Below are 26,384 nucleotides of genomic sequence, written 5' to 3' on the forward strand. Positions count from 1 at the left end.
TTCGACTACGCCTCCGGTTCACCTTCCCCCTCCACTAACTCGGCCTTGGGCTCCACCATTGTTAGGCGCTCTGAGATGCTGCCTGGCGTGGAGGCTGCAAGTTGTTGTTATTAATTTTTGCCTTAAAATCAATTCCAGCAGTTTTCTCACCAATGATTTACTAGCCTGAAGAGATGAAAGAGGAGAGAATGGGAGATAAGATAAGGGGATAAGGGAAGGCAAGACACAATCACAGAAATTTACAGCACAGAAAACCCATTGGGTCTGTACTGCTCTTTTAAGAGCAATCCTTTCAGTCCTCTTTAAGTTAAAACAGCATGAAATGTCAAACCTTAGGTGACTTGCTAATGTTGACATTGACATTACGTGAAGTGAACCCCACACTCCTGTAGCTAACTCTTGTTAAGGTATTTGTCTTGTTCCTTCTTGCTGGCAAATATGGATTCTGCCTTAAGTACTGCTTCAGGCAGGGCATTCCCCATCCTAACTACTCTGTGCATGAAAACGTTTCTCCTAACCTCACCATTTATTTGTTTAATATGTTAAATTGATGAAGTGGGGAGATGAGCTGAAGGGAGAGGAGAGAGCAGAGGTGCAGAGGGTGTGGGAGCAACGTCTATGCAGCGACTCACTGTCATCAGCCATAAAAAACTTTCAACGACTGCAAGTGCAGTGAGAGGAGGCCGAGTAAACCCATGCTGATCTGCCCACAGAGATTGTCTCTGGGGATGGGCCTGTGTCAAACCTTATGTGATTTGCTAATGTTGACATTTCTGAAAATTAACTTGATGTGAAACACTGTTTTGGGGTAGATTGAGCTGTGCTTCCCTGAGGAGGGCCTGGTGTTTGACTACAGACTGGACGAAGCTGGAATCATAAGCAAGGCAGATGATGACGAGGATATCATTCAAGAAGTAAGAGACATTCAGTGTGACATGGGGAAACAGCACCATCATGTAACCAAATTCACCTGTAGAATGTTAGGCAGGCAAACATCAGGGTGCAAGGCTTAACTCAGAGTCAGACTGGGAGGCAATGCTCAAGGACAGATTAGTTAAGGATACATGGACATTGTGCACTGTCCAGCACCTCCCGAAGTGAAAGGCGCTATACAAATGTAATCTTGTTGTTGTTGCCCGCAGACCAAGTATATACCCAAGTGCAAAATAAACAAATATACACCGAAATTGATCAATAGGAAAATAAAAAGATAAACAAGAAAAGGAAACTTTATAAAGCTCGTAAGGAGAAAGGAGATGGTGACCATTGGGCTGAACGCAAGACTGTACACAAAGAGGATAAAATAGAGATTAGGGAAACCAAGAGAGAACTGGAAAAGGCCACAGCAACAAGTGTAAAACATAACTGCCAAATTCTTTCAACATTGCAACAGTAAGAAGGTAGTCATGGAAAATGTTAAAACTACTTAAAACAGATTTAAATGGGGGGGAAAAGAGATTGAACTAGAGACAGCAACCATATTAAATAACTACTAAAATCCTACTCCCACACCCAGCAAACATTGTTTAAGGTCCAGTATATAAGGGAGGCTCAGATTCTGGATGGACGTAAAGGGTTTAAAACTAACAAAGGACTGTAGCCAGGGGACTTCTGGGGACAAGGCATATGATTGTGCGCACTGACAACACGTTATGAGGGAGGGTCCAACAAACTGGAAGCAGCAGATGTTGTTCACATGTTCACAAGCTGACAAGACAACACCTAGCAACGACTGAGCCAGAGCTCAACAGTAGGAAAAATTATGGAATCAATCATTAGAAAGGATATGGAAGATTACCTTTCTAAGCCTATCGTGTGCGTCCCGGCTCTTTGAAAGAGCTGTCCAAATTAATCCTACTACTTCCCTCTCTTCCCAAAGCCCTGTAAATTTGTCGTCCTCGAATATCTATCTATCTACTCTCCTGAAAATTGTTAGCGAATTGGCTTCCACCAGCCTTTCAGGCAATGCATTCCAGATCCGAAAAACACGCTGTGTGAAAACATTTCTCCTCACCTCCCCTCTGGTTCTTTTGGCAACTATTTTAAATCTGTATCCACTGGACCCACCCGTCAGTGGAAATAGTTTATCCCTGTTCACTCTATCGAATATCCTCATAATTTTGAACACCTCTGTTAAATCTCCCCTTAACCTTCTCTGCTCCAAGGAGAATAATCCTAGCATCTCTAGCCTCTCCTGATAACTGAAGTCCCTCATTCCTGGTACCATCCTGGTAAATCTCCTTTTTCCAGGTTGTGGGAAGTTTAAGCTGAAGTCTGGGTTTGTGAACACACTTCTGCGTTGAGAGATTTATAGAGGTGTGCAGCTGCTGCTAAATAGTTGGGGCTATTGCCTGGAGACAATGCTCTCACTTTAGGCTTAGTTTCTTTGCTCACCAAATGGCTCATTAGTAGTACCTGTTATCTAACAGGGAATTGTTCTGATCTGCAATGCATTGCCTGAAAGGATGGTGGAAGACGATTCGATCAGAACTTTTAAGAGAGGATAATTATTTGGGGGGATACGTTTTCAGGGCTATGGGAAGAGAGTGGGGGAGTTGGATTGATTTGGAAGCTTTTTTAAAAGAGCTGGCACAGACACGATGGGCCGAATGGTCTCCTTCTGTGCTGTACAATTCTATGATTCTATAATTGAGAGAGGGAGAGTGTGTGAGAGGGAGGAGGGGGGGGCGCAGGTGGAGTGTGAGAGGGAAAAGAGAGAGAGTAATTGAGAGAGAGTGTATGTGTGTGAGAGAGAGAGCAGGTCCAGCTCTCCCCCGCACCTCTCTCTCCTCTTCCCGCTCTCTCTGCCCCTCTCCCCCACTCGCAATCCCTTTCTCTCCCAATTAGCCGCGCAGGTCACCATCTGCTGTGACAGGAGCCGATGCAGTTGCTAAGGGCCCGGTTGATAAGAGACTCGCTTGTCTTCCTGACAGACTGCAGTAACGGTCGGTACTTTTTCCACTTTCTGCGCTGTGTGCCCCAATCTGCTAGCTCCTGCCACCGCCCTAGGAGGACATTCACCAGGGAGTGAGGGAGTGAAAGTTGGGATGTTGGAAATGGTCTTGGATTGGATATGGCCCATGGACCTTTCTCAAATAGGGAATCCGGCCTGCAGCAGCCAAAAGTTTGGACATCCCTGATGTAAACAATGAAAAAGAGGGAACAGTTCAACTGTTGACTGGAAAAGGGCAAATTTCAAGGAGAAGAAGCAGTGCACATAAAACAGGTAGAAAGCTGGCAAGAAGACAGATCAACTGGGAGAACTTTCTAACTGCTGATTAAGGTACAGATTGGTGTTTCACTGGAATAGCTGAGGGGAAGGAGCAAAGGTGGACATGAGAATGTTTTTGCAGGTAGCTGATTGGCTATGGAATGCCCTGCTCAAGGCCGAATCCATATTAGCTTATGAGAGCACTAGACAGATATTTCACATGATGGGCTGCATGGCCTTCTGTTCTTTAAAGCTGGCCCCAGTGCGGACATGATAGGAAAGGTGCAGTGGGATGGGATGAGAGCAATCATGTGGGGAGCTCGGCCAGCGGGGCTGTCACGTGCCTCTTGTGTTGCAGATCCAGTGGGTGAAGTGGACAAAATCATCACCAAGTGTAACTATCACCCCGGACACCAACTACTCTGACATCATCGTTCCCACGCAGGACACCATCCGCACCTCCCATGTCCTAATGATGCTCCTGAGCAACAAGAAGCCGGTACTTTCACTGTCAGTCTCCACCAGCTGTTAATTACAGTCCATGTGTGAAGTATACAATAGTGTTGGCAAGAAGCTGGTGACAGCAGGCAGGCTAGGATCTCTCTGCTAATCACCATTTCTATCAGGAGTTGATTAGCACTACGATGGACAGACTTGCAATTCTTTCCACTGATGGACTGATTTACCCACTGAGCAGAGAAGCCTCTGTTTGTATCCTTGGCCCTAGCTCTGTGCAAACCAACCCAGCTTTGTATAACTCCCCTTTCTGCTAAAGATAAACCACGCGCACGCTTCTGGGGCTCTCCAGGTTGCTGGATAGAGCGCTGAGGCAAGTGTTACTGTGCAGACCACATGTAGAGCTAGCTGTGCAAGAACAGCTGGGAGCAGAGGTGAACCCGCATTTGAAGGTTGGGTAAGACACCTGCTGGAGGCTGAAGCCCAGTGGTCTGAGTGTTTCACTGAGTGAGGAGCGGAGCAGTGTGGCAGGGAATGGGTAATCAGTGTAAGGCAGTGTGAAGTGGGAGCAATGTGAGGGGAGGGATGAGCAGTATATGTGTGTGGGGGGCAGCAGTTTAGCTGTGTCGGGGGGCAGTGTGTGTGGGGGGGCACAGTGTGTGAGGGTGCAGTGTGAGTGGGGGGCAGTGTGTGGGTGGAGGGCTCTGTGTATTTTGGGGGGACAGTGTGTGTGGGGGGCAGTGTGTGTCAGGGCCAGTGTGTCTGGGTAGGGGGGCAGTGTGGGGGGGGGGGGGCAGTGTGTGTGTGAGGACCAGTATGTGTGGGGGGGGGTTGGCAGTGTGTGTGGGGGGCAGTGTGTTTGTGGGGTGGACAGTGTGTGTGTATGGGGTGGGGGTGTAGTGTGTGTGGGGTGGTGGGCAGTGTGTGTGTGTAGTGTGTGTGTGGGGGGACAGTGTATGTGGTGGTGGGGGGCAGTGTGTGTGTGGTGGGGGGCTGTGTGTTTGGGGTGGGGTGGGGGCCAGTGTGTGGCTGGGTGGGCAGCTTGCCCAGTGAGCTGTATTGCTGTGTTTCCAGGTGCTGTGTGTGGGGCCAACAGGGACTGGGAAGACACTGAACATCTCAGACAAGCTGCTTAAGAAGATGCCGCTGGAATACATCTCCCACTTCCTCATCTTCTCAGCTCGGACATCAGCTAACCAGACTCAGGACTTCATTGACAGCAAAGTAGATAAAAGGTGAGCTCACAGGCAGATACCTCCCCCTCCAAACACACACTACCCTCCGCACACACATACTGTCCCCCACATACACTGCCCTCCACACACACACACATACACTGCCCTCCACACAAACACACTTTCACACACACACAAGGGTCCCCACTCACACACTGCCCCACATCCACACACTGCCCCCCACACACACACACTGCCTCCCCAAAGCACACACACACTGTCCCCCAACGCACACACCCTGACCCTCCGCACACACTGCCCCCCCATGCACACTGCCCCGCACACACTCAGGCCCCAACACACACACAGGCCCCCAACACACACACAGGCCCCCAACACACACACTGCCCCCCCACACACTACCCCCCCCCCACACTGTCCCCCCACACACAATGCCCCTCCACACACAATGGCCCCCCAACACACACACATACACTGTCCCAGCAACATGCACAGCTACCCCCCCACACACTGCCCCCCCCCACACAAACTGCCCGCCCCATACAAACGTCCTCCCCCACACACTGCCCCCACACACACTGCCTCCTTCCATACACGCTGCCCCCCCCACACACACTGCTCCACATAAACACTCGGGGGGTGCGGGGGTGGGGGGGCGATTCACAACGCTAAACAGCCACAACAACAATGTCTTGGCAGCCCCGTCACTGCCTCCCAGCCGTGACCACACAGCCTAAGGGCTGATGCTGTCCCGCTGATTGCTCGCTCCCGGTCTCTGAGTGCGTGTTTAGGCTGCCGCCCCGACCAGAGCCTCCCCATCCACTCTCAATGTCTCTCCTCACACCTCACTCTATTTGCTACTCCCCCACTGTCCTTCTCTCCCACCGCCCTCCCCGCCTTCTCTCTCTCCTTGACCCCATCACCACTTCCCTCTGCTCCAGCCTGGGCATCCTCTGCTGGGGCCCATCGTGGCTCCCAGCACTGGCTGTCCCAGAGCAGCAACCCCACGTGTCCCATCACTCACTCCCTCCGCTCAAACCGCCTCCTTAAGGCAAACCCAACTTCCCCGTCCCTCATACGTACCCTCCCCAACTCTCCACTCATACCACTCTCCACAACCATCTCTCCTGTACACCCAAAAATCCTTTCCGGATCTCTCTCTCTCCTCCCTCCAGCAAACCCATTCGCATTTCCCTCCAAAACGTCCGTTCCCTCTCACATAAAGCCCTCACCATCCACGACCTCATCCTGGACGAGCACCACAACATTCTTGGGCTCACCGAAACTTGCCTCTCCCCCAATGACCCCATCCCCCTAGTGGAAGCCTCCCCTCCAGGCTAAACCTTCCACCACACCTCCTGTCGAAACCAACGTGGTGGTGGGGTGGCCTTCATTTCCAAAGCCTCCCTTGGTCTTACCCCCTACTCCTCTGGCTGCTTCCCCTCCTTCGAGCACCTCACCCTCTTCCATCGCTGTCTCCCACTGAAAATCCTCCTGGTCTACCGCACCCCTAAGCCCCCCAACTCCTTCCACACAGACATCTCTACTCTCCTCTCTTCCTTGTCCCTCTGTTCCGAGCGCCTGCTCATAATGGGCGATTTCAACCTCCACCTAAACTCCGCCTGCACGCCTTCCTCTGATTTCACTGCCCTCCTCTCCCTAAACCTCACCCTTCCCATATGAGACCATGCCCTCATAATCATCCACGCCCTTGACATTTGCGACCTTAGTATAGTGGACAAGGCCATCTTGGACCACTTCCTCATCTCCTTCTCCTCTCACGTCCCTCTCTCCTCCTACCCCCTGAGACCCTCACAAAGACCCTCACATCATCAAATATACTATCCCTCTGGCCTTCCACCCGGGGAGATCCTGAAGCAGCCGTCCAGCTGGTCTATGATCGCCTCTCCTCCACCTTCAACTCACTCGTCCCCCTGAAATCCGGGACCATCTCCAAACCCACCCGATTCCCCTGGTATAACAACCATCTTGGCTGCCTAAAAACCCAAACCCAGCTGCTCGAGCGCAGATGGCGGAAAACTGACCTGACAGTCCACCAGCAACTGTGGCTCGAGGATCTCCACAGCTACCATGCAGAAACGGCCTTCTATTCCAACATCATATTGGAGTCAAAAAGCAAATCCAAAGTCCTTTTTTCCACCACCCACTGCCTCCTCCGTGCACCCCCTCAGGCCTCCTCAATCTTTGTATCAAATGCCAAGTGCGAGGGGGTCATGGACTTCTTTTCAACTAAAATACTGAACATCCGCCAGGCAGCCCCATCCACCTGCCTCTTGTCACCCACCACCACACCCTTTCCATCCCCCTCACCCTCCCCATCTTCAGCTCGTATTGCGACCTCTATCCTACATTCCTTCCTCCCCATCTCTCCCTCCTCCCTCTCATCCACCAACACCTCGATGAAACCCACCACCTGCTGCCTCGACCCCCTCCCCACCAATTTGCTGGTCACCCAGCTCCCCCCCCTCTGCCCACTACTGGCTGACGTCATCAACCAGTCCCTCTCCTCTGGATCAGTTCCTGCCCCCTCAAAACTGCTGTCATCACCCCTCTCCTCAAAAAACCTTCCCTAGATCCCTCAAACCCCAGCCACTAGTGCCCTATTTCAAACCTGCCATTCCTTGCAAAAGTCTTAGAACGCGTTGTTCCAAACCAACTATGTGCGCACCTCTCCTCCCACTGCCTCTTCGAATCCCTCCAGTCCGGTTTCCGCCCACAGTACAGAGACTGCGCTTGTGAAAGTCACAAACGACATCCTCTCTATCTGTGACCAGGGCTCCCTCTGCCTCCTTGTCCTCCTGAACCTCTCCGCCGCGTTCGACAATCGATCGCGCCATCCTCCTCCACCGCTTTTCCTCTGTCATCCACCTCAGTGGGACCGCTCTCTCCTGGTTCGAGTCCTACCTCACAAACCGCCAGCAGTACATCAGTACAAACGGCTTTTCCTCCCGCTCTCACCTGGTTACCTGTGGGGTACCCCAAGGATCCATCCTTGGCCCCCTCCTCTTTCTGATCTACATGCACCCTCTTGGGGATGTCATCCGCAGACATGGGGTACACTTCCACATGTACACGGACGACACCCCACTCTATTTTTCCACCTCTCTTTGCGACCCCCAGTCCCCTGATGTTCAGTCAGCTGCCTGTCAGACAGGGGCTGGATGAGCGCAAGCTTCCTTCAGCTGAAGTTGACAAGATGGAAGCCATACTCTTTGGCTCTCGTCAGTGTCTAAAGTTACACGGTTCTCACCTCCTCCACCTACCCGACCTCCCACTAAAACTCTCCGAACCCATATGCAACCTAGGCGTCAGGTTCGACCTCCAATTATCCTTCCTCCCCCACATCTGGTCCCTCACCAGCACCGCTTTCTTCCACCTCCGACGCATCGCCCGTCTCTGCCAATACCTCACTCCAAAAGCCGCCGAAACCCTGGTCCATGCCTTTGTCACCTCAGCTGGATTATTCAAACGCCCTCCTCCAACCCAGACTGCACTGTTTGCCTGTCCCAGAGAGGATCGACTTCAAGATCCTCACCATTGTCTTCAAATTCCTCCACTCCTCTGCAACACCCTACCTCTCCTCGAAACAGTGCCCGTTGCCTTCGTTCCACCGGGTCTGGCCTCCTCCTTGTCCCCCAAATCCTCCGCTCCAACCTCGGTGGCTGTGCACTCAGCCACTATGCCCTGAGGCTTTGGAACTCCCTTCCTCACTCCCTTCGCCTCGCCCCCTCTCTTCCTATTTTCAGGTCTCGGCTGAAGACCTTTCTTTTCGACCGCGCCTTTGGTCACCTTCCCCCCCCCCTCCCCCTGGCCCCAGATCTGTTACTGTAAACACCCACTCTCACTGCTCCCGCCTGCACACACTGTCCTCCACACGCACACTGCCCCACACGCACACTGCCCCACACGCACACTGCCCCACACGCACACTACCCCACACACCACACTGCCCCCCACACACATACTGCCCCCACACACATTGCCCCCCCCACACACATTGCCCCACATATAGACTGCCTCCCCACACACACACTGGCCCCCAAACACACTCACTCTCGCTGCCCCCCACCGCACACACTGCCCCGCCCCATAATCTGCCCACCCGCACACACTGCCCCCCCCACACACACAGTGCCCCCAAAAACACCCACTCTCACTGCCCCCGCCTGCATACACTTTTCTCCACACACCACGCTGCCCCACATACCACACTGCCCCCCACACACACACTGCCCCCATACACACACTGCCCCCCCACACACACTGCCCCACACATACACCGCACACCCCCCCTCACACACGCTGGCCTCCACACACACACACACACTGCACCCACCACAAATACGCATACTGCCCCCCCCCACACACACTGCCCCCCCCACACACACTGCCCCCCACTACACACACTGCCCCCCCACACAAACTGCCACCCCCAACAGACTGCGGCCCCACACTCAGTGCTCCCTCAAACACACCCGGCACACCCACACACACTGCCACACACATCCATACTGCCCACACACACACACTGCCCCACCCGCACAAACTGCCCCCACACACACACTGCCCCCCCACAAACGCACATACTCCCCCCCCCCCCACCCCATACCCCCACACCCCCACACACACTGCCAACATCGCACACACTGCCCCCCACTCCACACACACTGCCCCCCCACCCCTGCCCCCCCCACACACTGCCCCCCACACACACTGCCACCCCCTCTCACACTGCCCCCTCCCCCACAAACATTGCCCCCCCCCACACATTGCCACTCCCGCACACACTGCCCTCCCCCACACACTGCCCCCCACACACACTGCCAACACGGCACACACTGCAGCCCCCACACTCACTGCCCCCCACACTCACTGCCCCCCACACTCACTGCCCCCCACACACACTGCCCCCCACACACACTGCCCCCCCCCCCCAACACACTGCCCCCCCACACTCAGTGCTCCCCCAAACACACCCGGCCCACCCACACACACTGCCAACACCGCACACACTGCCCCCCTCACACACACTGCTACCCCCCACACACACTGCCCACCCCCCCCCACACACACACACGCTGGCCTCCACACACTCACTGCCCCGCCCCATACTCTGCCCACCCGCACACACTGCCCCCCCCCCACACACACAGTGCCCCCAAAAACACCCACTCTCACTGCCCTCACTCCCACACTCCGACTGCTACCCATCCTCCCCTACTCACTTTTGTACCCGTTTCCCCACCCTCTGTCACCAAACGCATCCTATCCCTAAAACCAACCACCTGCTCCCTTGACCCCATCCCCACTCCACTCCTTATCTCCCAGCTCCACTTTCTTGCCCCACAAATCACCGACATCGTAAACCTGTCCCTCTCCTCTGGCTCTGTCTCCATTCCCTTAAAAACTGCCACCATCACGCCCACCCTGAAAAAACCCTCCCTTGATGCGTCGCAGCTATCAAGCTACCGGCCCATCTCCAACCTCCCCTTTCTCTCCAAGGTCCTGGAAAGAGTTGTCGCCTCCCAACTGCGCTCTTTCCTTTCCACCCATTCACTCTTCGAACCCCTTCAGTCAGGTTTCCGTGCTGCCCATAGCACAGAAACTGCCCTGGTCAAGGTCACCAATGATATCCTGACCATCTGTGACCAGGGCTCCCTCTGCCTCCTCGTCCTCCTCGACCTATCGGCAGCATTCGATACGGTCGACCACGCTATCCTACTCCACCGCTTGTCCTCCCACCTCAACCTTCAAGGCACTGTCCTTGAGTGGTTTAGGTCGTACCTTTCTCACCGTCTTCACTTTGTCTCGACGAATGGCTTCTCCTCCACCCCCCGCACTGTCTCATGTGGTGTCCCTCAGGGCTCTGTCCTCGGTCCCCTCCTCTTCACCCTCTATATGCTCCCCCTTGGTGACATCATCCGCAGACATGGGTTAACTTCCACATGTATGCGGATGACACCCAACTCTACCTTTCCTCCTCTACTCTCAACTCCACGACCACCGATGTCCTGACAGCTGCCTGTCCGACATCGAGTCCTGGACGAGAGACAACTTTCTTCAGCTCAACGTGCGAAAAACCGAGGCCCTCCTGATTGGCTCACGTCAGCGCCTCCGCACCTCAGGCGCCGACACCATCAGCATCCAAGGCTGCACTCTCCACCTCTCAAAGCCAGTCAGGAACCTCGGCGTTTTGTTCGACCCTGAGCTGTCCTTTCTCCCTCACATCCGCACCACAACTGGCACCGCCTTCCATCACCTCCGGAACATCGCCAGACTACGGCAGTACCTCACCCCTCACGCTGCTGAAACCCTGGTTCACGCCTTTGTCACCTCAAGGCTGGACTATGGGAACTCTCTCCTCGCCGGCCTTCCCGCCACCTCCCTCCACAAGCTGCAGGTCATTCAGAACTCTGCAGCTCGTGTACTGTCCCGCACCAGGCTTCGGGACCACATCACTCCCACCCTCGCTCGCCTCCACTGGCTCCCCATCCCCCAGAGGATTGATTTCAAGATCCTCATCCTCACCTACAAGGCCATTCACGGCCTTGCTCCCTCCTACCTCTCCAACCTACTATCCCCCTACCTACCTGCCCGTACCCTCCGTTCCTCCGGCTCCGGTCTGCTCCACGTCCCCCGCCCCAATCGCCCTACCATCGGTGGCCGGGCCTTCAGCCTCTCAGCCCCTAGGCTCTGGAACTCTATCCCCCAGTGCCTTCGCCGCTTCCTCCCTTTCCTCCTTCAGCTCCCCTCTCGACCTTCTGTGTGCCCCACACACACACTGCCCCCCACACACATAGTTCCCTCCAAACACACCCACTCTCACTGCCCCCCCCACACACTGCCCCCCCCACACAAACGTCCTCCCCCTACACACTGCCCCCCCCACACACACTGGCCGCCCCACACAAACGTCCTCCCCCACACACTGCCCCCCCACTCACACTGCCCCTCCACTCACACTGCCCCCCTGCACACAGTGCCCCCCCAAACACACCCACCCTCACTGTCCCTGCCCGCACAGACTGCCCCCACACACATACACCGCACCCCCCCACACACACACTGCCCTCCACACACAAACTGCCCCCCCACACATGCTTCACCCCCCACACATGCTGCCCCCCACACACACGCTGCCCTCCACACACAAACTGCCCCCCCACGCGTGCTGCCCCCCCACGCGTGCTGCCCCCCACGCGTGCTGCCCCCCACGCGTGCTACCCCCCCACGCGTGCTGCCCCCACGCGTGCTGCCCCCCCACACATGCTGCCCCCCACACAGACTGCCACCCCCTCCCACACTGACTCCCACACACACTCCTCCACCCACACACTCCTCCACCCACACATACACTGCCCCACCCAAACACACACTGCACTCCACACACACACTGCCTACCCCACACACACTGCCCTCCTCACACACACTGCCCTCCACACACACACTGCCCTCCACACACACACTGCCCTCCTCACACACATTGCCCTTCCCACACACTCTGCCCTCCCCGCACAGTGTTACCCCCCCACCGCACACACTACCAAACCCGCACACACTGCCACCTCCGCACACACTGCCACCTCCGCACACACTACCACCTCCGCACACACTGCTCTGTCCTCAATCTGTCTGGCCTAACTGGCTTCCACTGTAGTTTGTTTTGCTATCTCATTCGCTGCCCGTATCCTCAGCTGTCTCACATCGCCAGCTTACTCCCCAAATCATAAGCCTTCCTGAGATCAGTGCTCATCACAGAGCTTCACCTTGTCACAGACAGGCGAGTATTACCCAAATCTGAATCCCAGAGATACACCTTGAATGAGCAGGGAGGAGCTTACAGACCAAGCTCTCTCAGACACTGCCAGCTTTTGTCAGACACAAGATGTTATCTTTTCTCAGGCATGCATTGTGCATCAGAGCGTAGTGCTATCACCTAAGTCTAAGTGCAGTAGCTGGAGAGGTAGGTTTGAAGCTCTCCTCTCCCTCACCCTTGCTCTCTGATGTTACAATCTGATCTTGTGTGTTCTCCTTATGTTCTTATGATTAATATTTCTGTTCTTAGACGGAAAGGTGTGTTTGGGCCACCGCTTAGCAAGTATTTTATATTTTTCATCGATGACCTGAATATGCCGGCCCTGGATACGTACGGAGCTCAGCCCCCCATTGAGATTCTGCGGCAATGGATGGATCATGGCGGCTGGTACGACAGGAAGCAGATAGGTAACGTCTGGTGTTCTTCTCCTGTATTTTGCACCTCATCTTATACACTGAGCACAGTTCCAGCACTGCTTTGGACATTTTTGATCTGGGAACTCATCTGTTTCTGATCACCCCACTTCCCAAGTAAAAGCTGACCACAGCACATTAAGCTGCTGAACAAGATTGGTTTGGATGAAGAAGGTCTCTGGCCCCAGAACACCTAATTTACCACGACCCCATCACAGCATCAAACTGCTTTTTCATGTCCTGGCTTCAACCACCCTCCCTGGCAACCTGTTCCAGTCATTGATTACCCTCTGTGTAAACAAAATCTTGTTTCGACCAGAGTAGTCTGCAGTGCGAACTGACCAGGGCACTGAACAGTGTGACATCTGGGCATCTAAACTCGCTGATTAGCAACATAGCCCATCATTCTGTTTGCCTTGTTTATTGCTGCCTTACACTGTTTGACATAGTGAATGACGAGTCGACTAATACTCTGAGATCTCTTCCAGCTTCCCCCTTGGCAAGTTCTGTCCCATCCATAGAGTACTTGTTGTCTATTTTTGGATCCTATATTTTATCCTATATGTATTTATCAGTAATAATCTTCATTTGCTAGTTACAAGACCATGTGCATAGCCTATCAAGCTTTCTTTGTAGGACCATTCCTGGCTTCTTTGATTCCACAGTTCTCCCCAACTTGGTGTCATCTGCAAATACAAATGGCTCTATCTTACACTAGGTCTGCAAATCCAGGCCATTAACATACAAGGAACTGAAGTGTACCAGTACAGACCCCGGGGCACCAACTGAGTACCTCCCACCATTGTTACCTTTGCCCTTGATATCCAGTGACTAGTTTGTGGAGGAGTCTCCTCTTGGACCTTTTGGAAGTCTAGATATACAACAAAAACAGATTGCATTTACATAGTGCCATTCACATTGTGATGACATCCCAAGGCACTGCAGTCGAAGGTTTGCACCTTAGCTGGGAGTTGGAATCTAGAGGGGTGGGGGCCAAGGGGGATGGGTGTGGGAGGATGACCAAAGGCACAGTTGAAGAGGAAAGTCTTGAGATGGGCATTGAAGGAGGCAAGGGAGGGGATGAGGTGGTGGGTCTCCGGGATGGAGTTCCAGAGGGTGGCGGCAGAAAGCCTGAATGGTGTAGTGGGCAGAGCGGGGAACGTGGAACAGGCAAGTGCGTGAGAGTGGGAAGATTGGTAAAGTGTCAGTGGATCGCACAGGTAGGGAGGAGCAAGTCCATGGAGGGCTTTGAAAGTGAGGATGAGGACCTACAACTCAATCCTCTGAGAAATGGGGAGCCAGTGAAGCTGGACGAGGATGGGGTGATTGGCTCATGGAGCTTAATGTGGAAGAGGATACGAGCGGCAGGATCTGAATAATATGTTGCCTGTGCATGGAATATAATACATCATATAGCTTCCCAATATAGCCCGTCAATCCGGGCTGTCACCTCCTCAATAAAGTATATGAACATGGTGAGACAAAACTTAACCTTTCTTAACCAATGTTGACTATCAATTATTAGATTATTTTTATATAAGTAATCTTCCACTTCCTTTTTGATGACTGACTCGATCATTTTTCCTATTATTGAGCTCAGGCTAATGGCTCTATTGTTGCCAGGTTTAGTTTGGTTGCCTTTCTCGAAATGAATATAGGAACAACATCTGGGTGAGTGGGGGCCGGGCGAGGTGGCTAACTGAGGGGGCTGGATGAGGGGGCTGGTGAGATGGAGTCTGGTAATGTGGGGGCTGGTGAGGGTGGGCTGGTGAAGTAGGGGCTGAATAAGGTGGGGGCTGGGTGAGGTGGGGACTGGTGAGGTGGGGACTGGTGGGTGCTGGGTGAAGTGGGGGCTAGCGAGGTGAGGGGTGGTGGGTGCTGGGTGAGGTGGGGGCTGGTGAGGTGGGGGCCGGGGAAGTGTTGGCTGGGGAGGTGGGGGCTGGGGGAGGTGGGGGCTGGGGGAGGTGGGGGCTGGTGAGGTGGGGGCCGGGGAAGTGCGGGCTGGGGAGGTGCGGGCTGGACGAGGTGGGGGCTGGGTGAGGTGGAAATTGGCGAGGTGGGGGCTGGTGGGCGAGGTGGGGACTGGTGGGTGCTGGGTGATGTGAGGGTTAGCGAGGTGGTGGGTGCTGGCCGTGGAGGGGGCTGGGTGAGGTGGGGGCTGGGCGAGGTGGGGGCTGGCAAGTTGGGAGCTGGTGGGAGTGGTGGGGCTGGTGGGTGCTTGGTGAGGTGGGGGCTGGGTGAGGTGGGGGCTGGCAAGGTGAGAGCTGGTGGGCAAGGTGGGTGCTGGGTGAAGTGGGGGCTGGTGAGATGGGGGTGGTGAGGTGGGAATGGAACGGGGTGGGGCTGAGCAAGGGGAGGGCTGCATGTGATGGTGCCTCTGATGTCTGGGTTCTTTATCTACAGGAAGCTTTAAACAACTGCTGGATATTAACTTTGTGTGCGCGATGGGTCCTCCAGGGGGAGGTAGGAACCCAATTACTGCCCGCTTCACCCGTCACTTTAACTACTTGTCCTTCACTGAAATGGAGAACAGCAGCAAACTGAAGATCTTCTCTACCATCCTCGGCAGCTGGCTGGGTCAGTTGTTTGGGGGTTTATTGAAGCTGCAGGTGTGAATGTTGGGATCTCAAAGTGTGCAGCACAAAACTGGTCCCGGTGTGGGAGAACTTTCATTCGAAATTATGGGGTCAGGATTCAATGTACATGTAGCAAAGGTGATATTAAATTGGTCACTTAGGTCAGGTAGTGCAAATGTCTGTTTGGATGTGTGAGGGCGAGTGTGTGAGGACAGGTGCGTGAGGTCAGTGTGTGAGGTTAGGCCTGTGAGCGGAAGTGTGTGAGGGTAGGTGTGTGAGGTTGGGAGAGGCTAGGTTGACGGTGACATTTTGATGTTTTATTACAGAGAATAAGGAAGATATACAGTCTCTGAATGAGCCTCTTGTCAATGCAACAATTAAAGTGTACTCTACCATCACATCCCAACTGCTGCCCACTCCGGCCAAGTCACACTACACTTTCAACCTCCGTGACCTATCCAAGGTTTTCCAGGGAATGCTCATGGCTGACAGCTCTAAAACTCAGGTGCTCATCTCCAGTCAGCTCCCTTTCAGATTCCCCACATAGCTCTCATCCTCCAGGACAAAACATATCCAGGCATTTCCCACAGTACTGTGTTAGTCATGTACTGTGGGACACAAGCCTGGCTAAGATTGTGCATTTCTTTCATTCGTCCTTGGAGAAAAATCCTCTCTCACAAACACGCCACCACCTCTGCTGCTTCACTGCTCAGGTTTCACTGCATTATTGAGCTGCTGAATTGCTGAGGAGCTGCTCTCCACAATCTTCAATTTTTGAAATCTAGGGTTGTTTCCAAACCCATTCGCTCCCCCTGGTAAACCAGTCATCAATATACAGTCAATTCACTTTACAGCATATTCTGTGAAGCGCTTTGAGACGTCTAGAAGACGTGAAAAGTGCTATATCAAATGCAAGGATTATTATTATTTATTATTATTATCTCCGCTCACTCAAAACACACACCAGACGCTTGAGTGCAGATGGCAGAAATCCGGCCTCACGATTCACCGCCAGGGTATGTGGGTTGTGGCTCAAGCACCTCCTGGTTTTAGCCCCTGCCCACCCCACAGAGACAGCACTTGCCAAAGTCACAAACGACTTTCTTTCTATCTGTGACCAAGGCTCCCTCTACCTCCTCGTCCTCCTGGATCTCTCTGTCGCTTTCACCACAGTCGACCACGCCATCCTCCTCCACCGCCTCTCCTTCTTCATCCACCTTAGTGGAACTGCACTCGCATGGTTCGAGTGAGTCCTACTTAACCAACCGTATCCATTTCATCCCAGCAAATGGTTTCTCCTCACTCCCGCTCGGGGTAACACAGGGCTCCATCCTTGACCCTCTACTTTTCCTTCTCTATATGCTCCCTCTGGGTGATAGCATCCGCAGACATGGGGTAAACTTCTACACGTATGCGGATGACACACAAATCTACTTTTCATCGTCCAGAACCAACTGCCTCCAAACATAACTTACCCCAAATGCTGTCGAAACTCTGGTGCATGTGTTTGTCACCTCCCGCTTGGATTCCTCAATTACTCCTTGCCGGTCTCCCCAGCCTCACCATTCACAAGATGCAGCTCATTCAGAATCTGCCTCCTACATACTGACCCGGACCAAACTCCGTACCCCCATCTCACTAGCGCTGGCCTAGCTCCACTGGTTCCCTATCACACGACTTCAAGATCCTCACACTCGTGTTCAAATCTATTCACTCCCTGGCACCTCTCCAGCCTCCTCACTTCCCAATCCACCACCCAGCGCCTACGGTCGACTGCCAACAACCTCCTGCTTGTCCTCGCACCCTCCGCCCCCACCATCAGAAGTCACGCTTTCAGCCATTACGCCCCAAAACTCTGGAACACTCTTCCCTCAATCCTTCCGCCTTGCCCTTTCCCCTTTTTCAAGTGCCGCCTGAAAACCTTCCCCTTCGACCATGCTTACAGTCATCACCCCTGCCCCCAACTCGGAGTCGGGCTCTGCCACTGTTAAGCGCTCTGAGATGCTACCCTGCGTGCAGGGCGCTATGTAAGTGCAAGTTGGTGTTCCTACAATTAGCATCCTCACCTAACGAAATTTCAAATCGCTTCCTGTCCTCACAACAGTCACCTCCCAGCGTGAGAACACAAACACACATGGTTCTACTCTGGCTTCAGGACCAAACCCTCCAGGGCCAATTCCTACTCCCAGCCTCCTCTCCTCCTCCAGCACTCCCTTCGTTCTCAACAACAACAAATTATATCTGTATAGCACCTTTCACATCGGGAGGATGTCCCAAAGTGCTGGACCGTCAAGGATTTGTACCCAAGCTGAGGGGTGAAGGCAGGGAGGGGTAAGACGGTAACCGAAGGCGCTGTCGAAGAGGAGGGTAGTGAGATGTGCTTTGAAAGAGGCAAGGGAGGGGGCGAGGCAAAGGGACTGTGGGAAGGAGTTCTGAAGGGTGGGGGCACCTTCAAACTCCGAAAGTGCTCGTGGACTTTCAATCTAAAATTAAAATGATCTGTTCTGTGCCTCTGCCTCCTCCTTCCTCTGCACCCTCAACCCCGCCCATGTCTTCCCCATCTTTCCCCATCTCTTCCGTAAACCCATCCAATCTATTCCCACAGCTCCTATCCACCCAACTATCACCTCCCGCCATGTGCCAGTGACATCATCAACCTCTCTCTCATCCCCCTTTCACTGGACACCTCGCAACTTTCCACTATCTCAAGGATGTCAAAGCGTTGGAGAGGGTGCAAAGGAGATTTACTAGGATGGTAACCTCGAATTATGGACTTCAGTTATCAGGAGAGTCTAGAGAAGCTAGGATTATTCTCCTTGGAGCAGAGAAGGTTAAGAAGAGACTTAATAGAAGTTTTCAAAATTATGAGGGGATTCGATACGGTGAACAAGGAGAAACTATTTCCACTGGCGGGTGGGTAGGTAACCCAAGGGCACTGATTTAAAATAGTTGTTAAAAGAAACAGAGGGGAAGTGAGGAGAAATTTTTTCACACAGTGAGTTGTTCGGATCTGGAACACATTGTTTGAACATACACACATTGCAGGGCTATGGGAGAGAGCGGGGGAGTGGGATTGATTTGGATAGCTCTTTTCAAAGAGCTGGAACAGACACGATGGGCCGAATGGCCTCCTTCTGTGCTGTAAATTTCTTGATTCTATGATCTCTCACCTTTACCTGTCTGATTGTCGAGTGACGATGTAGCCACAGACATTCTTGCTTCTTCAACTGAGGTCGTAAGATACTGAAGCTACAGCCTGCAAGGCACTCATCCCTGAAGCGGGATCCTATCACACCCATTGGAGGCTCATTGTTTGATCAGGAAGGCACAGGCTGGGTTCCGTTCTCATGAGGAATGTGTGGGACAGATTGTGGCTCTGTATGAGATTGCAGAACATCATGAGGCTAAGGGGAAGCCCATTTACAACATTTTGCAAGGCTTTCGACCCAGTGCCACATGATGAAAAATTCCAGCCTCCAAGACCCGTGTAAGGGTCAATGTGGACTTACTGAGCCCATCCCTCTGGAAAAGGGGGTAAGGCAAAGCTGCCCATTGTCACCCACCCTGATCGATATGTTCATCAGTGATGTGTTGAATGGCATCGAGGGGGAAGGATTTGGTGTATCTGTTCCAGGCCTCTCTTTGATAGGATGTCAGCCCTTCTGTTTGCAGATGATATTGTGCTGCTGTCGGACTCACCGGGGGGACTGCACCCGCCATCTTGAACACTGGGCCAACCTGTGGGCCATGGTGTTGTGCGCCCCCAAGTGCTGAATCATGGTTCTGCACGGCCCAAGGGAAGACATCAGGGGAATTGATTGGAAGATACAAGGCATCAGTACCAATCGTTGATTTTTATCGGTACCTCAGGGTCGTTGGTGGTGGACACCAACTTCACCCTGGACACTGTTCTGAAGGACTGCGCTCAGAAGGGGCAAAGGGCACTCTGGACCCATTTGCAAAATTCAGGTTTAATCAGTGAGGTTGATTTGTGGCAAACACGGGAAGCGGCTACAGAGAGTGAGGGCTCCGGCCGTCACAGCTCCCTGGAGGTTTCACAGTGGACACGTCTATTTGCCAAGACCCCTCACATGAGAACCAGGATTAAGCAGCTGGTGCTGAGTAAGTCTGGTACATAGCATTGGACTTTGACCTCGAGAACATCAAGGTGGCTGGCACTGTCCTCTCACCACACTGAAGGCAGATGTCCGCCAGATAGCTGATGAGGAATCTCTGAGGCTTGGGGTGTTACCTGGAGACCGATGTTGTGAATATTCGTACATCTAGTACCTGCAATCCACCTTGATTGGCTTGCAGAGATTTAAACTCTGCACCTCCAACTGGTGGAACCATCACACAATGGGAAACGATGTATGCCGGAGCTGCAGACAGGAAGATGATAGCAGTACTTGCACGCATTTGCACGCTCACAGGGAGTTCCTGGGTACCTACCTTCTACCTAGTGAGGGCTCAAACTCCTGGTTGTCGGATATCGAACGACCAACTGGTGGCTATCCTGTGACTAGTGACTAAAAAAAAATTAGTCACTCAATCCACGACTGCCATGTTTCGTGCACAAGATACACAGTCAATTCACTTTACAGTATATTCTGTGAAGTGCTTTGAGACGTCTCGAAGATGTGATAATAATAATAATCCTTGCATTTGATATAGCGTGTTTCACGTCTTCTAGACGTCTCAAAGCGCTTCACAGAATATACTGTAAAGTGAATTGACTGTATATTTGTGAGCAAAACGTGGCAGCCAATTGGGCACAGCAGTGTCCTACAAACAGTTGTGGATTGAAGTGACCAATTTTTAATATTTTTTTTCTTGAGGGATTATTATCAGGCGTGTGGAGTAAGGAAACTTGCCCAAGGTTTCACCCTGCTGGGAATCGAACCCAGGTCTCTCACTTGCTCTTAACCACTGAGCTACAGGACTCCAATAAAATAATTTGATAAAATAATTTAAAATAATTTGTTAAGGTGCTGTATCAAAAGGATTATTATTATCCTTCTTGTGAAGGAGGAAGGCAGGGTCTCCTTGGAGCTGAAAAGCTCGAAATGCTGGCAACAGAATGTGGGAATCGAGCTGCCCTCTGTGATGGTCTCAGTTGTCCGGTTTCTGATGGCTGCACAGCTGATCAGTAGGACTTGGAAGAGCAGATCAGTCACTGAGGGCAGGGAATCCTCCCACACAGCTCTGTTAATCCTGCAAGCCAAAGGGAAAGCTTGCGATAATAATAGCAAGCTATGCGGTCTTAGCTGGTTAAACTCTAGCAATACCCTATCGCACACGTTGGGGTCTTGCCAGCCTGCTCCTAATACTTTCTGGAATTAAGTAAGCAGGATGTGTTGCTCCAGGAAGAGAATGGGCATTCAATTCCAACAATCTGAAATTTCCGTGTGTAGGTGGGATGCATGAAAATCTTAGGTTGGTTTGGATACCTTAAACATGATGATGAGTTTATGCATGACCTCTCAGCTTCGCTCTTTCCTGTCACACAATTTTTTACATGAGTCTCTCCAATCTGGCTCCTGCCCCAAATACAGCATTGAGACAGTCCTGGTCAAAGTCACAGATGACCACCTGTGACCAGACCCTTTTTTGCCTCCTGGTACGACTGGATCTCTGCCCCCTTGGACACTGTTGGCTCTGTGGTTCTCCACTCCTTGATTGTCCTCTGAGGTTTTCCTCTAGCTTTTCCACTTTCTTTCATCTAATGATTTCTCCTCCCAACACAGCCCAAACTCTTATTCACAGCTTTATCACTTCAGAAATATACACAGAACCAAGGAAATTTCCAGCACAGAAGAAAGTCATTTGGCCCATTGTGTCTGTGCTGCTCCTTTAAGAGCAATCTATTCATCCTATTTCCCTGCCCTTTCCCCGTATCCCTGTTTTAGACTCCTCTTTAGGTATTTATCTAGTTCCCTTTTGAAAGCCAATATGAATTCTGCCTCAACCACTGCTCTTGGTAGAACATTCCATAGCCTAACAACTCTTGTGTGAAATGTCTCTTAACCTCCCTATTTGCCTATTTATTAACTAGCTTAAATTAATGCCTCGTTACTGGCTAGTCACTGACTCACCGACTCGTGGAAATAACATCTTGCTGTTGATTCTTATCAAAACCCCTATCAAGACCACATTCCAGACTTTTTCCACTGGCCTGGTAGCCAACCTTCCAGGCTCGCCCTCCGCAACATCTAGACCTAAGTGTACACCTCCGCTCTGTGTGTACCCACATGCTGTATTGTATATTTTGCTCCCATTCAGTCGCCTATTGTGATTTTTCTTGCTTAGGACAAGCTGCTGCTGCTTCGGCTGTGGTACCACGAGAACTGCCGTGTGTTCCGGGACCGGCTGGTGAGCGAGGCCGACCGGCTCTGGTTTGACGAGCTGCTGAAGAGTAAGATGACGGAGTTTGGCACCACATTTGCTGAGGTGGCACCGGAGCTGCCGATTCTCTACGGCGATTTCATGATTGTCGGGGCCGATAACCGGGTGTACGAGTACATTGAAGACAAGGGGAAGGTGATGCAGCGTGTTTCCTCGTGGCGCAGCACGCAGCACGTTCTCGCAGAATGAGGAGCCCTTGTGTAACAGTCCGCCTCAGTTCACAACTGTGTGTGTTTGTGAAGTCAACGTGTGTGTGTGCGTGTGGTGTGTAGATGCAGTATGTGCGGTAATTGCGTGCTGCTATGGAGAGGTAGGGTGCCAGCTCATGTGGCGTGTGCCCTGTATGCCATTTGTGGCGTGTGTCCTGTGTACCATGTGTCCTGTATGTGAAGTGTGTGTTGAGTCCCATGCCTGTGGTTCTCGTAGATGATGCAGACGATCCAGGAGTACATGGAGGATTTCAATCAGACCAGTGTGACCAAGATGAAGCTGGTGCTGTTTATGGACGCTGTGCAGCACATCTGCCGCATCAGCCGCATCCTGCGGCAGCCCATGGGCAACGCCCTGCTGCTGGGCGTGGGTGGTAGCGGCCGGCAGTCCCTCACCAAGCTGGCAGCACACATGTAAGTATGTTCCCGGTGCCCGCAGTCCGTGTGTGCGCGTGTGGACATTGCTGGTGTCAGTGTTTCAGGGCTGGTGGTACAGGCTGATCACACACACACACAGCTTTCCCTAATGAGGCTACATGCCCACAGCAAATCGTCAATTGGTGGGCGGGCATGGTCACCCCCCTCTCTTTCTCTCATTGCAAAATGGAGTGACTCTATTTTACTGATATGTTTTGTACATAGCAAACATCCCACAAATACAGTGAACTGAATGAGTGATTTTATCTGGGGCATTGTCAGCTGGGACAGAACACGGGATTAATGTGTTAATCTTTAATGGGCCCACATGCCCTTTCCCACTCTTTTTCAACTGTGCCGTGAGAATATTCAGTTTGTGAGATTGTGCTGGGGATGGAGGGCCCACACTCAGATAGTACTGTGTGGGGAATACCACACAAAAGGGTACCATGCTGGGGGCAGTATGTACAGAGTCTGGGTGTAGCTCTGTGTAATTACAGACACACACGTTCCCGCTTTTGCTGCCATACAGTCAGGTTGAACATTCAAAATCTTGAAGAATTACAGAAAAATTCCATCTTAATTTGAGATAAATGGGGAAAAAAACGGCTCTGAAATTAGACTGATGTGAAGATTTGTCTGCAGTTCTGTGCAATTTACAACGTTAAATGTGCAAATGGGGAATGTGTCCACAGGGCAGAGTTTGAATGTTTTCAGATCGAACTTTCCAAAAACTATGGCCCCTCGGAGTGGCGTGAGGACGTGAAGGGCATCCTGATGAAAGCTGGCATCCAGAGCCTGCAGGTCACCTTCCTGTTTGTGGACACACAGGTACCTCATGCTCAGGCCCAGGCAGGCTCAGGCCCAGCCAGGCTCACACTCCAATATACAGCAAGTTCCTTAGCTCGTTGTCATTGTGAACACGGATACAAAGTCCTCATTTAACCATTTCCTTATTGTTCATTATAGTCTCGTCTGCATCTGTCTTTAATGGGCCCACATGCCCTTTCCCACTCTTTTTCTCTTAATATATTTGTAAAAATCTTTGCTGTTTGCTTTGATATCTCTTCCAAGTGTTTTTTTCTTTTTTTTTGCAATTCTTGATGCTTTGTTGCTGCTTGTAGCTCTCCGAGTGCCTGGTTCCCATACTCCTTGGCATTGTGTCAGCCTTCGCTCTAACCTCACTTGTTGACCATGGTTTATTTTCTGCACAAGTTAAGGATGTTTTGCCTTTTAGGGGATTGTACCAGTTTTGTATTGTGCCAATTACTTCTGTGAATATTTCTAATTTCCAGTATTTTGAAAAGACAGCTCTACCTTTTTATATCCGTCTTCTCCAAACTCCTCTTCCTTCTGACTAGACCCCAGCTCTAAACTGATGTTCACATTTTTTGGCCTGGAACTTGAGACGGTTTTACACCCCTTTATGTACAGCCACGATATGGCTCGCTCTCCCTCGCAGAGTGTACTGGGTAGCCTCTGTGTTCAATCCTCACTAATAAATGCAAGTCCCTATAACTAGGTGTAACTCGACTAATGAATTCTTCCACGATGACAGGTACAACCAATTGGTATTTAAATTAAAGCGAATTGGGAAGCTTCCGTCATCAGTCTTTTATTCTAAACAGATTGTGACGTAGGCTCAACGTGTTTGTGTATTCCCTCCTTTGATTTATACAGAAAGCTTGAGAAAGCAAACTCAACAGAATTTTATTGTAGTTTCAGTGAAATTCACAACCCTAGGCATTAAATCTTAAACGACACTGTACATATCAAAAACACAACTATGAAATAAGAAACACTAATCATACTTAAACTAAACATGCTAGCAGCCAGTTGTAATGAAGTTAATGTAAAGTGTACGAAAAACCAATCCCTGACCTAGAGGACTACTCCTCATCAATAGTCAGGGCACATCCCTTTCAATGTCATCAGGTAAAAATAGCGATCCTGGGCATATAGTGCTCATTATTTTATCGGTATTGACCCCCTCCCCGAATTAGGTAATTGTATAGCACCAATTACTTGATGTAATTAATGCCTTTTTAATGGTCCAATCAAGATCATCCTTCAAGTGACTCAATAGGGAAACAGTACACCCTCCTATCCACTTATGCAAATTATAGAGTCAGTTACCCCGCCAATTGTTGCAATTGACTTTAGAGTCAGACTTGATGACACCATAACAACAAAAACAACAAGATTACATTTGTATAGCACCTTTCACGTCGGGAGGACGTCCCAAGTATCTAAAACAACTTTAAATCATAAAAAAATTAATTAAAGGGTTATTCAATATATTTATAACCGAACTTTGGCACTTTCCAAGTTTCCCCGAGCGCAATCGCTAATTACTAACGGCACTCACACTGGCTAATGCTTTTAGCGAAAACATAAACTTTACAGAACAGGGCCCCCTGACACCCCTGTGACCATTTCCCCTATTTTGGGCTGAGCTTTTTTGTCAGATCAGTTAGCGAGGCAGCCAGGTAGAAAAATGAGGTATAAACCTCTGGTAGTAGCTGGCTAGCCCCCAAAAAGACCGTTCCTGTGTTTTTGGAGGGGCATGGGACACTGTAATAGAGCCTCCATTTTGCTAGCTAAAGGCTTCAGTTGACTATTCCCCAGGGAATATCCCAAGTACTTGGTTTTGGATTTCCCAAGGGCGCATTTGCTTGGGTGCGCTGTTAGGTGGATCACCATTAGGGAATCCAGAACCGAAGCCACCTGGCACAGATGGCAATCCCAGGTTGAACTATAGATCACAATGTCATCTAAATAGGCTGCGGCATATACCTGTTGGGGCACAACACCCAGTCCAAAAAGCGCTGAAAGGTGTGGCCAGCTCCATGGAGTCCAAAGGGCATTGTAGTGAGGTGGCTTAGCCCAACAGCAGTCTTTTCTTTCAAGTGCTCAGCCAAAGGAATTTGCCAATACCTGTTTATCAAGTCCAGCGTATAATTACATTTGGCGGACCCCAATTGGTCCAACAACTCATCTACCCAGGGAATCAGATATGCATTGAATTTTGAAATTGTATTGACTTTCCGAAAATCAAAAATTGGATTAGTTCCATCCGGTTTGGGCACCATAATAATAATAATACTTACATTTGCGCACAGCAGTGTCCCACAAACAGTCGTGGATTGAAGTGAACAATTTATTATTATTTCTGTGAAAAAAAATTTGAAGGGACTATTAACCCCGGAAAAGCGATCTGCCAATCGACTAACAACTGGGTTCCTACTCACTGCTAGGTAAACAAAGGCATGTGGAGTAAGGAAATTTGCCCAATGTTTCACCCTACCCAGGAATCAAACCCAGGTCCACACGCTGCGAGACGAGTGCTCGAAAACTAAGCTACAGGATGCCACTTACTGGTTGCTTACCATTTACGTACAACTTTAGACTAAAATGCAGTACTTTGGGAATTTATCCACCCCACACTGTTTTACATGGTGACATCCCCGTTCTCAGAAATTGACTGCTGATTAGTGGGTTACCCCCCCCCAAAAAAAGGGGGTTATTTCCATTAACCAGCAGTTAACCATGAGAATTGGGCTATACAACTCGCTTTTGGACTTCTTGATGATTCCTAGCTCCAACATGCCTTACAGCTCCTTCCTCACCATGTCCTTCCTTGCCTCCGGGATTCGAGGAGGAC

The 26,384-nt window shown here is 51.3% G+C and overlaps 1 protein-coding gene across 1 annotated transcript in view; it reads left to right on the top strand.

Moving 5' to 3' along the window:
- Positions 1–26,384, top strand: part of dnah1 (dynein, axonemal, heavy chain 1) — a 267,942-nt gene that overhangs the window by 178,134 nt on the left and 63,424 nt on the right. Inside the window, exons 41-49 of the mRNA XM_042339689.1 lie at positions 813–914; positions 3,570–3,710; positions 4,742–4,902; positions 12,950–13,107; positions 15,517–15,690; positions 16,016–16,194; positions 21,999–22,229; positions 22,521–22,717; positions 23,416–23,551. Of these exons, the coding sequence (XP_042195623.1) occupies positions 813–914; positions 3,570–3,710; positions 4,742–4,902; positions 12,950–13,107; positions 15,517–15,690; positions 16,016–16,194; positions 21,999–22,229; positions 22,521–22,717; positions 23,416–23,551 (1,479 nt within the window). The remainder of the gene's footprint in view (positions 1–812; positions 915–3,569; positions 3,711–4,741; positions 4,903–12,949; positions 13,108–15,516; positions 15,691–16,015; positions 16,195–21,998; positions 22,230–22,520; positions 22,718–23,415; positions 23,552–26,384) is intronic.

The sequence above is a fragment of the Callorhinchus milii genome, unplaced genomic scaffold (assembly GCF_018977255.1).
Source record: "Callorhinchus milii isolate IMCB2004 unplaced genomic scaffold, IMCB_Cmil_1.0 Scaffold12, whole genome shotgun sequence".
In the NCBI taxonomy this organism is placed as follows: domain Eukaryota; kingdom Metazoa; phylum Chordata; class Chondrichthyes; order Chimaeriformes; family Callorhinchidae; genus Callorhinchus; species Callorhinchus milii.